Below are 13,440 nucleotides of genomic sequence, written 5' to 3' on the forward strand. Positions count from 1 at the left end.
TCATCAAAGAGGTCATTGCCTTCACATGGAATAATGGCCAGACGATCCGGAATGTTGGAATCCATATCAATGGTGCGAAGCCAGGCAGGGCGGCGTATTGCTACTGAGAAAGCAGTGACCCTCGAAGAAAGTTCAAAAGCATCATAAGATGACTGAAGAATGTGCAACCGGAGTTGTGCTAAGGTAGCAATGACTTGCTGGAACTCCAAAAGTCTGTGCTGAGCAAGGTCTTTAGTAAAACCAGTGATTATATCAATAAAATACTTAAAATAAGTAGTAAATTTGAAATTATAATTCAAAACCCTGGAGGCCATCATTGAATTTTGATAAATATGACGGCCAAACTTGTCCATGGTCCTGCTCTCTCTGCCAGGTGGTACGGTAGCATAGACCCTGGAAAGATGACTCCTCTTGAAGGAAGATTCCACAAGAAGGGACTGATGAGATAGTTGAGAGTTCTCAAAGCCCTTGCAATGTACAGTTTTATATCTCGATTCCAACTTGCCTGGAACAGCAGGGATGGCATAAGGAGTCTTCAGGTTTCGTTTGAAAGTTTGAGAAAGAAGCCTATAAGAGGAAGTTTGAGAGACTCCGCGGGAGGCCGAGGCAAACTCATTTCCTTTAAATACTCCTTAGAGTACTTAGAACCAGAGTCCAATTTAAGATCCAGTTCCTCAGCCTTTTGATGGAGGAAGGAGGAAAAGGACAATTGTTCTGCAAGAGGATGGCCTTGAGAGGGACTCGATGACCTCGAGGTGCCTCGAGTGGAAAACTGAGATGAGGTTTTTCTGGAGTATTGGTATCCCAGTGAATAAGCAGACTGGGACGAGGTACTGGGAGAAGCAGAGCCCTCAGGTTCTGCTATTGGTGTCCTAGATCAAGGAGTTGGAGGCCTCGAAGAGCTGGAATGCCTGGGCGAGGAAGACTGCTCTCTTGAAGAGGACCTGCGCCTCAATGGGTGCCTCGACCGGCGATGAGAGTGCTGCCTTCAAGCAGGTCTCGTGCGAGGTCGAAGAGACTTTGCCCTATGCCTTAATACGGGCAATGCCTGAAATGAGGATATAGGTCTAGAAGCTGTAGATCGAAGCCCATAGACTCAGTGGTTTGGATCAAGGAATCTTGAAGCCCTCCTAAAGACTCGTCTCCTTGCATAGAGTGTGAAGATTCACCTCGAGGCACAGGCAAGGACTAGACCTCTTTTGAGACTGCTGAGTGCCCAGGCTTGACTGCAGGAAGCAGAGTCGAGGCAGGACTATATTTGGTCAGTAACTGAACAAATTCCTGCTCTAAAATGGTCTGGAAGGTAGCCTGCAATTGTGGATCCGAGTCTGAAACTGGACCACTTGCTGAGGCTAAAGGCTCCTTGGACAAAGAGGAAGATTGCTTCTACTTGGAGGAATGATGCTTAGGTAGCTTGAGGACCACCGCTGGAACTGTCTGCTGAGGTATCTGACCTGAGGGAAGCTCAGGAGAAGACTGGGCAGATTTACTCGAGATCAAGGACGTTCCAAACGAGGAAGGTCTGATGAGGATCGAGGAGGCAGGAGGACACCCCATAGCAGGCTTGACCGAATCGGAGGTCGAGGATGGAGTAGGGGTTTCTATACTGAAAATCTTCTCCACTTGAACTCGATGACGTTTGAGGGCTCAAAGTTGAAGGGTAGCACAGCGAACGCACAACTCCGGGCAGTGGTCAGGGCCCAAACACTGACAGCACCAACAGTGTGGGTCAGTGAGGGATATCGCACGCTGGGACTAGCTACACTTCTTAAAGCCCATGACTGGCCGGGACATAGAAGGAAAAATAGCCGCTGCAAAGTCAAAGGCCACAGGCTGAGGGTGTGCGAAAGGCCCCGTCATCACTTGATGAGAAAGTTTAACTTTTTTTTTTTTTAAACAATGACTGAAAGAAAACACAGCAACATGGTAATAAAGAAATAAAACACGAGCCACGGTGAGAGAAGGCACGAAGCGAACTAAGTTCAGCGCAGAGCATCAAAGACGGACTTTGCGGCTCTGCGGAAAACTGAGAACTGAGGAGACGTGCCCTGTGCTGGGTAGGAAGGCACAAGCGCATGTGCGGTGTGGCAGACTCGAAACTTCTGAGTTTCTTCAAGCAAGTCTGCTTGCGAGGCTATCCCCATCCGGGCTCCGTGGATTTGAGAATAGCTGCCTGCTTGTCCTGAGATAAAAGTTGTTTCTGTGCATTCAGGTGGACTTAAATAACATGGATTACTTTATTCAGGATGAAACTTGAAAACTTTCAAGTCAGTGCTATTAAAAATTTGCTCATGTGCATCTATGTTGGCTGTCTTGATTCAGTGAACAATCAAGTGGTCAAAAGCAAAAGGGATTTAAAAGTAGTTGTTATTAATAGTAGGATGCCGCAGAATACCACAATGAGGGAGATGATGTGGAGAATGAACTCTCAAGCCTTCTCTTAGCTTGCAGAGACCAAACATGTAATGACCCAGAAGAATCATTATGATCAGAGTTTGTATTATCTAGCTGCACAAGTGTGGTAAAAGCTTCTTTGTTGCTTTTGAGGTCTTTTTTTGACTTAGATATTTTACTTTTAGGTAGTTAGCATCTTGTCCTTTTGGGAGATGAAAATTTGCCTCCTTGAAATTCCAAATTCTAGCTTCCTCTTTTTCTAAGGATTCATGTGACTCTATAGTATATGCTGAGCTGTTTGGGCATGGATGATAGATACCTTGTCACAAATTTCAAACTTAGTTAAGTAGAAGCTTTACACATCTATTAGAATACAGTATAAATATATAATTAAGATCTTAGGGGTTTTTTTTCACCTTTAGATATATATTTATTTATAAGTATTTGATATACCACCTTTCAATTTTGGATATAAAGACGGTGTATAGTAAAAAAAGATAAAAAAGTTCTTAAGGACAGTAGATACCATAAAAGCAGAGATAAAACCAAAAATAAAATAACATACAAGGGCCCAGATGCATTAAAGCAAGTGATCGCCGCTAAACCTGTTTCAACAGCTTTAGCGACTATCATATTTGCCATCCCGGTGCAGTAAACGGCTCACCACCTGGTTTTCTGCACGATCACTCATTCCCCAATCTGACCATGCAAATAAGTTGATTAATATTAAAATGCCATGTAAACTAGTAGAGTGATTGATACTCTAACATGGCTTTCCGATGCACTAAAAAGTAATTGCTTTAGCGATCCAAAAAAAGGGATTGGTCAAGACGACCAGTCACTTACCTGTCTAACCTTTTTTATTTTAATGGGCACAGATAACTGTGCATGTTACACATGCACAATATCTGCCCCATTAGGAAAAAACCCTCCCCCTGCCAATGACAGCCCTCTCCAACGAACTGGCACCGGGAAACGACACCCCCATCCCCGCCAGCAAAAAAGGCAGGAGAAATGCCCACTTCCTCCAGCCATGCCGACCCCATTGACCCCGCCTCCTCTATGTGAGAAAAATGGCAGAAGGGATGCCCACTCCCTCCTGCCATGGTGACCCTCCCCCCCTCCACCGAAAGCCCACTCGTGTGCCAGGGGCCCTCCAAACATCCCCTCCCCCTTTCCCTTCTGCAAAAAGGCAGGAGGGATGCCCATTCCCTCCTGCCACTAGAGGTCCCCTAAAACCCCACCCCTCACCCTCCACCCTCCAAACTCCTCTATTCCTTTTCAGAGAAGTTGGAGCAGGAGGGAAGCTTAGTCCGTCCCGCTGGTAAAGTGGCCAGTCCAAAATGGTGGGCCTTTCCCTCCCCGGTGCATCATGTGATGCACTGGGAGGGGGCCCAAGACCCTGATTGGCTCAGACACCTTGGGAGGGGTCTTAGGCGTCTGAGCCAATTAGGGTCTTAGGGCCCTCCCTGTGCATCACATGATGGACTGGGGAGGGAAAGACCCACCATTTTGGACTGGAAAGTAAACAAGCGGGATGGACTGAGTTTCCATCCTGCTCTAACTTCTCTGAAAAGGTACAGGGGGTTCAGAGGGTGGAGATGGGATTTCGGGGACCTCCGGTGTCAGGTAGTAGAGGGCATCCCTCCTGCCTTTTTGGGGGGGGTGGAGGGGAGGGGTTGTTTGGGGGGGTACCTGGTGGGCCTTTGGTGGCAGGAGGGAGTGGGCATCCCTCCCATTTTGCTGCCACTGGTCCGAGGGGGGTTGGCATGGCAGGAGGGAATGGATATCCTTCCTGCCATTTTTGTCTCACGGGGAGGGGGGAGGCGAATGGCAGAAGGGAATGGTCATCTCTCCCTGCTGATTTTCGCTAGCATGGAGGGGGGATTCCCAATGCCGCTTTCATCAGGGGTCATTGAGGAGGGACATCATCAGCGGAGTGGGGGCTATTTTTTAATGGGGCAAATATTGTGTGTGTGTGTGTGTGTGTGTGTGTGACTTGCACAACATATGTGCCTATTAAAAAAAAAGAAAGAAAGAAAAAAAAGGTTTCCTGCCCAGAACAGCTGAGTGACAGGAGACTTTCCCCTGCCTCTCAGCTGTTTGGGCTTTCCCTGCTGGCTCTGTGCATGTGTGAGAGTCACTCTCACAGCGATCCATCAGATCAGAGAGTCAAGGATTACGGTGAACATCCACCTGAATCCTTTGCATGCAAACCTTTTAGTGCATCAATAGCTCTTTCTGAATCGTCCAAAAAATCAGATTGGTGCAGACCCACACTGACTTACTCATAGGGTTACAAGACGTCCAAACTTCCCTGGACATGTCCTCCTTTTGAGGACGTGTCCGGGGGTCCAGATGGCTTTTCAATCCCAGCTCTTTGTCCAGGTTTTGAAAAGCTTTCCTTCTTGTAGTAGTGTGTCCGCGCATTTTCGGATATGATGCTATGACACACACAAGCGTGTGCATGATGTCATGCAATGCATCCGCGCATGTGTGGATGTCCTGCCCAACGAGAGCAGGCAGCGTGGGGGTGGGATCAGGGCAGGATTAGGGGCATGACTAGAGTGTGACAGGGCAGGGATGGGTGGAGCTGGGCGGGTCTAGGGGGGTCGGGATTTTTTCAGACGGAAAATCTGGTAACCCTACTTACTCATCCTCTTCATACTAGTCCTAGGAGACTGATTGAAATAATGCAGGTAAGCTTTTTCACTGTTAAAAGAACAGCCCACCACTTACTGAGAAGGTGGATATCTTACAGTGAGTCAGCTAGGTTCCCCTCCAAACACAAGCCCTCACAACACAAATTCTGCTGGAATCTAATTTTTTTCCTTTACAGCCGAAAATCCCCAAATAAATGTATATATAGCAAGTTCATGCCCAATAAACCAGCTGTAAGACTTAGGCCCCGATTCGCTAAAGTCAGCGATTGTCGCTAAACCTGCTAACCGACCCAGTTCACAAAATGGCCCATCACGTGTTTCCCCCTTCGATCGCCCATTTCCCGATCCGGCCATGCAGATTTGTAAAACCCCATGCAAAATAGCCAAGCAATTGATTTACTAACACTTCCTCCTGTCATCGCCGCCGCCACCGCTGCTGCTGATGAACTGCTGTTCCCCCCCCCCCCTCCCCGGTGTCCAGTCGGGTTGACCCTTCCAAGGGAGGAGCCTGATGTGCCTGAGCCAATCAGGGACTTCCTTAGGGAGGAGCCTAAGGAAGTCCCTGATTGGCTCTAAAAAGCTTCTTATATAAAGACGCTTTCGTTCATTGACTTGTAGCTTCTCTTCAAATTCTGTAATTCCAGCCCTGAATAGTCTTTTCCCTTCCCTTTTGTATTATCCATAATTGTGTTCTTTTCTAATTATATTGTAGTTCTCCCCCTAGTCCTTTTGTCTCCTGTTTGTTTGCTTATTTTTGTCTTTGTCCTAGCATTTGTTAAATATTTTAAATTTATATTCTCTCCTTTTTTAAAAATTGTATTGTATTTTACATCACCTAGAATGTTGATAGGTGATTAATCAAATTTTTAATAATCCTTAAAATCTTGAGTTGCTATCTTTAGTGAATCTGGGCCTTAATTTGCTACCTATCCAAGCTTTGGCAATGGAAAATAAACCTTTCAGAGCTGGTCTACAGTTCAAGAAACCAAGTTAGGAAAGTTTAGAAAAATTAGCAGCACAAAAGACTAGATTCAGTATTGAAAGGCTAGAGTCATTTTTAAAAGACTGTCTCCTTTTGTATCAGAGTTAGCCAGAAAGGAAGATAAAGCTTTTTGTTGTTGTTTTTTGTTTTTGAGGAGGAAGAGATTTAGGTTTTTTTTTTTATTATTATTATAATTTGGAATACTTACAATATCCAATAAGACAAAGGAAAAAAAGGGATATCATAAACAATACATAATCAATCATACATACATAATTCCTTTTTAAGCCCACTTAATGGGGAGACATGATACAATTCCAACAACAAGTTTAGGAAAAGATAAAGAAATAATTCTCAATTCACCGTAGCGAACCTTGAATCATTCCTTACTTAATAGGGATTCTAATTTACTCCTCTTATTTTTCCTCAGCAATGAAACTTAAAAGGAAAATTAAACTCATTTCTATTCTCTAGCAACTAAAAATTGTTGTAGTTGTATGGGATCCCAAAAAACATATTCAATATCCTGTTTCTTGACTAAACATTTACATGGAAATTTCAGATAGAAGGATGCCTCTAGAGCCAAAACTCTAACTTTTAATTTCAAAAACTCTTTCCTCCTTAATTGAGTAGCTCTAGAGACATCAGGAAAAATCCTAACCAACTCCCCACAAAATTTTGTTAACCTATTTTTGAAATAAAGTTTCATTATTAACATCTTATCTATCTCACTCATGCATATTATCACCAGGGTGGACCGACCCTGAATCACATCCTGGGTATCTTCCAGAAATTCGATCAAATTAATTTTGGTAGTGACCAATTGGTCCACCTCCTGGGCAGATTCTATTTTTTTTGAGGAACATAATAATAATTATTAATTGGAAAATTCTCCGCATTGGCCAATCCCAGTATTTCTTTAAAAAATTTCCTTAACGGAATTTCAGGTGATAGTAGATGAGTTACTGGGAAATTGACCAAGCGGAGATTTCTCGCTCTATGCAAATTTTCCATAGATTCCATTTTGGAGTGTATCGCAGTAGAATTTTTTTTAATAGCAGATACCGAGACAGCTTGAAGTGTATTACATTGAGTTTCCATAACGTTTAATCGTTTATCCAAACAACTCAAATTGGAATCGGAAGAGATCTAGGTTTGAAAACAGAGCAGTACACCACAATAGAGATATAGAGTCAACACAGTTTAACTAAGTAATTAAAAATTTAGAGAATAGATATCAAGCAGCATGGCCTATAACCGGACAGATTGCAATTAAAAATAAAATCAAAGAACACTTATCAGAGTTGTGGTTCTGGTTTTTTTCTCACAGTTGTGGTGATTGAAGCAGAACCACAAGAAAATATATAGTACAAGGGAAAAAGTGCACAAAACTATAATTATACTGGAGACTGTGCCTGCTGTCAAGGATCAGTCTGTATGTCTGACCAGTCACATAGGTTTCTTTGCACATGTGAAAACAAAGCTGTATGTACTGAGATATGCAAGATTTCAGGAGCCAGCATAGAAAAAAAGGTTGCAGCCAAAGCAGGAGTATATTGGCACTGAAGAGGAGAGTGCCAAGTCCGTAGCTGAAGCAGAAAAGCACCATACCAGGTCCCAACCACAGTCACACTGAATAGGAGAGCACTGGGACTGTGCAGCAGAAGCTGGAATATGGACTTGGTCCCATAGCATGGAAGAGGAGAGCACTGGAGCTGCAGAAGAGGCTGAAGTGCTGGCAACATGGAGCTGATCTTTGTGGTCCTAAAGAGGAGAGCATCAGAGCTGTGGTGAAAGCAGGAGTGTTCTGGCAGGAACCTAACTCCTGTGGCACTGAAGAAGAGAACATTGGGGCCATGGCAGAAACAATATGTGGCAGAGAACTGACACCTGCAGCACTGAAGAGGAAAGCACTGACTGCAAAACAAGGAAGTGTTCAATGAGGTGAGGAGCATTGTGACTGCAATAGAAGCAGGAGCATGCAGTGGGGTCCCAGCTCTCATAAAACTAAAAAGGAAAGAACTAAGGCTGTGGCAAAAACTGGGAGTGTGCTGACAGTGACGTAACCTTCATGGAACTCAAGGGGAGAGCACAGGGACTGATTAGAGGTACCCAGGGAAGGAAAATAATGAGAGGCATAGGGGGTGTGAGAAGAGAATAAAGAGCAGAGTGAGATGGGAGGAAAAAAAAAAAAGAAAAGTTGATGGGAGTTAGAGAAAGCAGACCAAAAAGGGGGAGGGTTGATTCACCTCTCCTGTCTTTCACAGATATATATATTATCACCCTTTTATTTCTCCACCCATTCCACAAGGGATACACTACTACTACTATTATTATTATTATTTCTAGAGCGCTACCTGATGTACAAAGCACTGTACATAGTACTAAGAAGTAACCTCATAAACTACTTTTTCACAGAAAAGGTAGTGAATGCATGGAATGGCCGTCTGGAGGAGATGAAAAATGTATCTGAATTCAAGAAAGCTTGGATCTGTGTGAGGAAAAGATAAAGAGGGCATAGATAGGTAAATGAGATAGGAAATATGGTCTTTACCTGCCTTAGTTTTCTCTGTTTCTATGCAGCATCCCTTCTAAGCCAATGACCGCATGCTTAGTTTCTGAACACTTACAACCACTCACACATACTCTCTCCCCAGACCCTCAGCAAAACCTGTCTTTATGCAATACTTAAGAGTATACACTTGTTGGCTTGTTTTTCACTTATTTAAAAAAATAGTCTTCCCTTTGCCAGCTGGAATTAAGTGATTCTTCTGTTTGGCCTGGACATAACTGTGTACATTAAAGAGGGCAGTGGTTTCCAAAAGTCATTTACTTGGGTAAATAGGCTGTTTGAAAACTGCCCACCCTTTTCTTTGAATGAAGCCACGTGTGAGTAAAGTGTACATACTTTTAACCATGGGAAAAAGCAAGTGGGCTTGTGGGAAGATAAATACGGGTAGTTTGGGATTATAAAAATCACTCATGCTATTTCAAGAAGAAACAGGTAGATATTTTTTCTTGGATAATTTTCCAAGGGAGAGTTTTTCCTTATGAGAACTAGGGCAGAGTTTATAGTTAGAAGTATCCACAGACTTTGTACCTGGCTGCACAGTTTAGACATAGCCTCCTTTTATGTGCAGGACTGGAATGTCTAACTACTGCTCCTATAATTTTTGAATTATAATTTTTTTTTTCACTGCACATATCACCTTTTTACTTTATGTATAGTTTATATTTTGTTTGTGATATATCAAATAAAATAAAGCTTAAACCGTTTTGGTGTTGGCATAAAATGGGAGAAACCCATTATTCAGTACTTCCTAAAGATTTGCATAAAGGTTTCTTTTCAACTTTGATGTTTGTTGCATTTTTGAGTTACACCTATCATCAGTCAGCATATACTGTTATTAAGAAATGTGAACAGATGACTTAGGGCTCCTTTTACAAAGGTGCGCTAGCAGCTAGCTCATGTGGCATTTTAGTGCACGCTATTCCGCGCGTTAAGGCCCTAACGCACCTTTGTAAAAGAAGTCATTAGCCTCAGCATTAGTTTGAGAACAGCAAGTATAGAGTAGTCAGTACTTAAAAGTGCTAACAGCTTATCAGATGGTCTCAGATTCACAGTAAGAATAGATGGGGGTTGACAAAGGCCAGAGAATGATAAAATAACAAATGGCTTTTTTAAGGTATGTTTTGCAACAAGTGAGAGCACCTGTTCCCAATGTCAGTCTGTCTTTCTGTCTGTCCTCCATCTATATGCATAGATTTATTTGCCTAGGTGCAAACAGACCTAGGCATAAGGAGAAACGACAAGCAGTGAGAGAGTTGTGAAAGCAAAATCAGGCAGTGGCTGTGCTAAACTAGTCCATTTGTTGACAATTTCAAGCATAGAGGAGTAGAACACAGTGGGAATCAGGAAGCTCACCTGCCAAAAAGAGAAGGAAGCCTGAAGAAATGAATGGAGCTGACTAGTATGGCAGGTAGGGAATCTGGATGCCACCTTGCAATGAGATGGAAGCTGAAAAAAATTGAGTGATGCTGAGCAGCATAGCAGGAAGCCCAGGCCCTACCTGCCAAAAGGGAAGAAAACTACTAGAACTGAGTGAAGTGCAGCTGAGTAGCGCAGCAGTCAGTGAAAAGGAAGCCAGAAGAAATAAGTGGAGCAAGTAGAGAGCCCAAGCCCTATCTGTTAAAGAGGAAAAAGCCATAATAAATGAGTGGAGTCCAGCGACACTGCAGGCAAGAAGCCAGGAGCCCAGGCCCCACCTGCCAAGGGTAAATACAGGTGGAGAAAATAGCAGAGGCGCTTGCTTTCTCCTTGCAGAATAACCAGGATGCCCCTTTTGAACCCAGGCTCACTCTCAAAATCTGCTCTGTCCTATCATTTCAGGCTGTTGAATTTTGTCATGTGTATAGCTCTGTTTAAGTTATATATTGTGTTTTTTTGTTCTTTTAGGAAAATTTTCTTGACATAATAAAAGTTGATGGCTTAGTCTTGAGGAAAGCAGAATGTGTTTTTAGAAGGAAATCTGGTAGTAGCACATCTTATAGATACAATGTCCGTTCATGGAAGAGATTAAGAAATCAAAAAGCCAAAATGAAGCTTTTGGGAACAGAAAATAGAGAGCTCAGGTGGTGCTTGTTTGTGATTGGCACACAGTAAAATTTCTTTCAGGCTTACATTTAAGGATTCCACTTAACAGCAGTCACTTCTTGTGCTTTATTGCTTTCACAAGTGGTCTCAAAACCCAGTACTTGAGAATAAACATAACAGTGCAGTGTTGTTCTACTACTTTTTAAAAAATTCTTCTCTACTCTATTTTGTCAGTGAGCTGATGAGTGACATCAAAAGAAGATCCTGCTGGACCTAAATTAAAAAATAAAATGGCTTCCTCTGATGTGCTAGAGACAGTAATTACGATGTGCCAGTTAAGACCAAGCTACAGCTGAGGGATTTTACTTTAAAGCCCAGGCCTGTATGAAAAAAAAATGCATTTATAGCTCTTTGTTGGGCACCTCATTATGTGTGGGCCTGATTCATTAAGTAATTGGTTTGCAGTTGTTTACATGAGTATTAAGGCTTTCTATTCAGTAGCTTTTGAGAGATACATTGTGCAAATGTTGCATGTTATGAATGCAGAATGAGGGGCAGGGGGCCAGTCCTATTGGCTAAACACTGCACTCTGTTGAAAACCAAGAGAAAAAGATTGGGTGCTGCTTTGCATAGCAATGACTCTTTCTTAATAAGCTTTACAGATTAATACACACAAGCTCTAAAAGATGCAAAGAGATACTTCTAGCACATTTATACATGCTCATTTCACTATTATGGTATTGGAGATGTGAAGAATCGAGGTCTTTCATATTCATTTTTTTCAGTGCACTGTCGTCAGTTCATGAGACTTAATAGAAGCTGATGTTTATTGTATTATAAATCTTGGGGGAAGTAGGCAGATCGGCAACAGTTTATTATTAAAGATTCCTTCAATGTAAATCTTCTACCATTGTACGTTCTACAGCAAAATCATTTTGTGGTTGAGTGAGGATGAAAGGCATAATGTCCGAAGGAGTGAGTCTTAATAGGAAACTGTTCTCTGAGTAAAGACCACTTGTTCCCTTTTGTTCCCAGTACATGCCACAGCTTCCTCTTCTCTGGCAAACATTGTCACATTTTGCCTTAGCTTTAAAAACTATTTTTTCTTGAATTTATTTATTATGTTTAAACTGTCAAAGGCACAGCTTTGCCTTGTCCGCTCAAAGGATAGGGTATTTCTCCAGGTCAAAGGGATGCCTTTGTTTTAAAGTAAAATCATTACTTTGAGGGGGGAAAACAAGTATCATAAGTCATGACTGAATCCCTCTTAAAGAGTGGGCATACGATGTGGGTGGCATTTTGTTTCCCTGTTGTAATACAGCTGGCCAGTTGAGGTCACTCGCATTCTAGCTACTGCTAAATCCTGATGCTGGTATGGTTTTTCTGAATAGCCATAACTGCTTTCTCACTTTTAAGCAGAATTTGAAGGTTCACACATTACTATTATAATCAACATATATAGATAAAATAATGTTAGAGTCACTACATGTAGAGAGTAATTTTATAACAGGTCACCTAGGTCAGGAGGCCAAATAAATGGCTATTTTATAGACACATAAATACCTAAAGCAATTAAAGTGTCTGTGCATATATACACCAGCTCAGAAGCTTAAATACATTTTGCCCAAACTCATCCCCCAAGTATGTCTGTACCTGGATAGCAAACAAGTATGTGTCTGCTTATCATTGTGCATACTTTTATGCATGAAGTAATTTTGTAAGAGACATTTTACGCACGAATATAGGCATGGACACATGAAAGACCCTTTATAATTTGTCCCCATAGAGGGTGCATTCCTTCTATTTTTGAAAGATTTGATTTTAGAAATGTTTTAAGTATAATATATAAACTTGTTGCATGTTTGATTTCCTCAAATTAGCAAAAAAATGTGTATGTAGTTTAGGTAATAGAATTATTGTGATTAATTTTAGTATTTATCACATTGTACTCTGAGAAAGTTTTATAGGAAAAGATGACAAGATTCTGTTTTTGTTTTAGGAACCTTGAAAGGGAACAAACATTTATGCTGAAATGAATGGCCTCATATTAACTTATTACAGTTTTACAAACCAAGTGTTCTGTAGGTGATCAGAGTCCCCATCAGGGGGCACTAACACTTTACAAACATTGATGCAAGTAATATATAGAAAGGCATAGTCACAGTCAGTTGCTGCTTATATAATTTTCTGGTCATTTTGTCCTTGTTTCATGACTTCTGTTTAGAATAAAATTATCAGTATTTACATTTTTCTCCTTAGAAATGTCAGGTCTGACATGTTAGCTGGTTTGGAACAATTCTAAAACCTAACTCGCAAATAATGCACAAACAGCCTCATTTAAGATAAAACATAGAAATCAAAATTGAGACATCCATATTGGGCCTTATTCAATTTCAATAGTATTTTAGAAGAAGGTCAGCACTTGTACTCTATATACTAGCTACATGTGGCAGTTTCCAATGTCTAAAACATTATGTCTGTTTTTGGAACATAGATATTTAAGTGCCAACACTTCCTCCCTCCCCCTGATATTCAGCCGGTGGCGGGTAGTGCTTTTTAAAATGCTAACCATAGCCAGCTGAATTAACCCCCAATATTCCATGCCAGACTATCTCTGGGCACCGGCACTGAATATTTGGAGCTAAGTGAGAGCGGGTAGTCTGCCTGAACTTACGCTGACCTGGCTGATATTCAGCTGGAGCCCATAAGACAATTATTTGGTCCTGGCTAAATTTCAGGTCGGCACCTGCATAACTCTTAAAAAAAAACAAATGTTTTCAAGTGCCATGATTCCCGTCCCAGTCTCC

The 13,440-nt window shown here is 41.9% G+C and overlaps 1 protein-coding gene across 4 annotated transcripts in view; it reads left to right on the plus strand.

The window, feature by feature from the left end:
• Nucleotides 1-13,440, plus strand: part of KIZ (kizuna centrosomal protein) — a 214,758-nt gene that overhangs the window by 156,653 nt on the left and 44,665 nt on the right. Inside the window, exon 11 of one of the 4 annotated variants that reach the window (XM_033935766.1) lies at nucleotides 10,868-11,800. The exons of the other annotated variants lie outside the window; for them this stretch is intronic. Coding sequence (XP_033791657.1) covers nucleotides 10,868-10,910 — 43 coding nt within the window. The 3' untranslated portion in view covers nucleotides 10,911-11,800. Of the gene's footprint in view, nucleotides 1-10,867; nucleotides 11,801-13,440 lie in introns of those variants that run through there. 4 annotated transcript variants of the gene reach the window in all.

Source organism: Geotrypetes seraphini, chromosome 3, assembly GCF_902459505.1.
Source record: "Geotrypetes seraphini chromosome 3, aGeoSer1.1, whole genome shotgun sequence".
Taxonomy (NCBI): domain Eukaryota; kingdom Metazoa; phylum Chordata; class Amphibia; order Gymnophiona; family Dermophiidae; genus Geotrypetes; species Geotrypetes seraphini.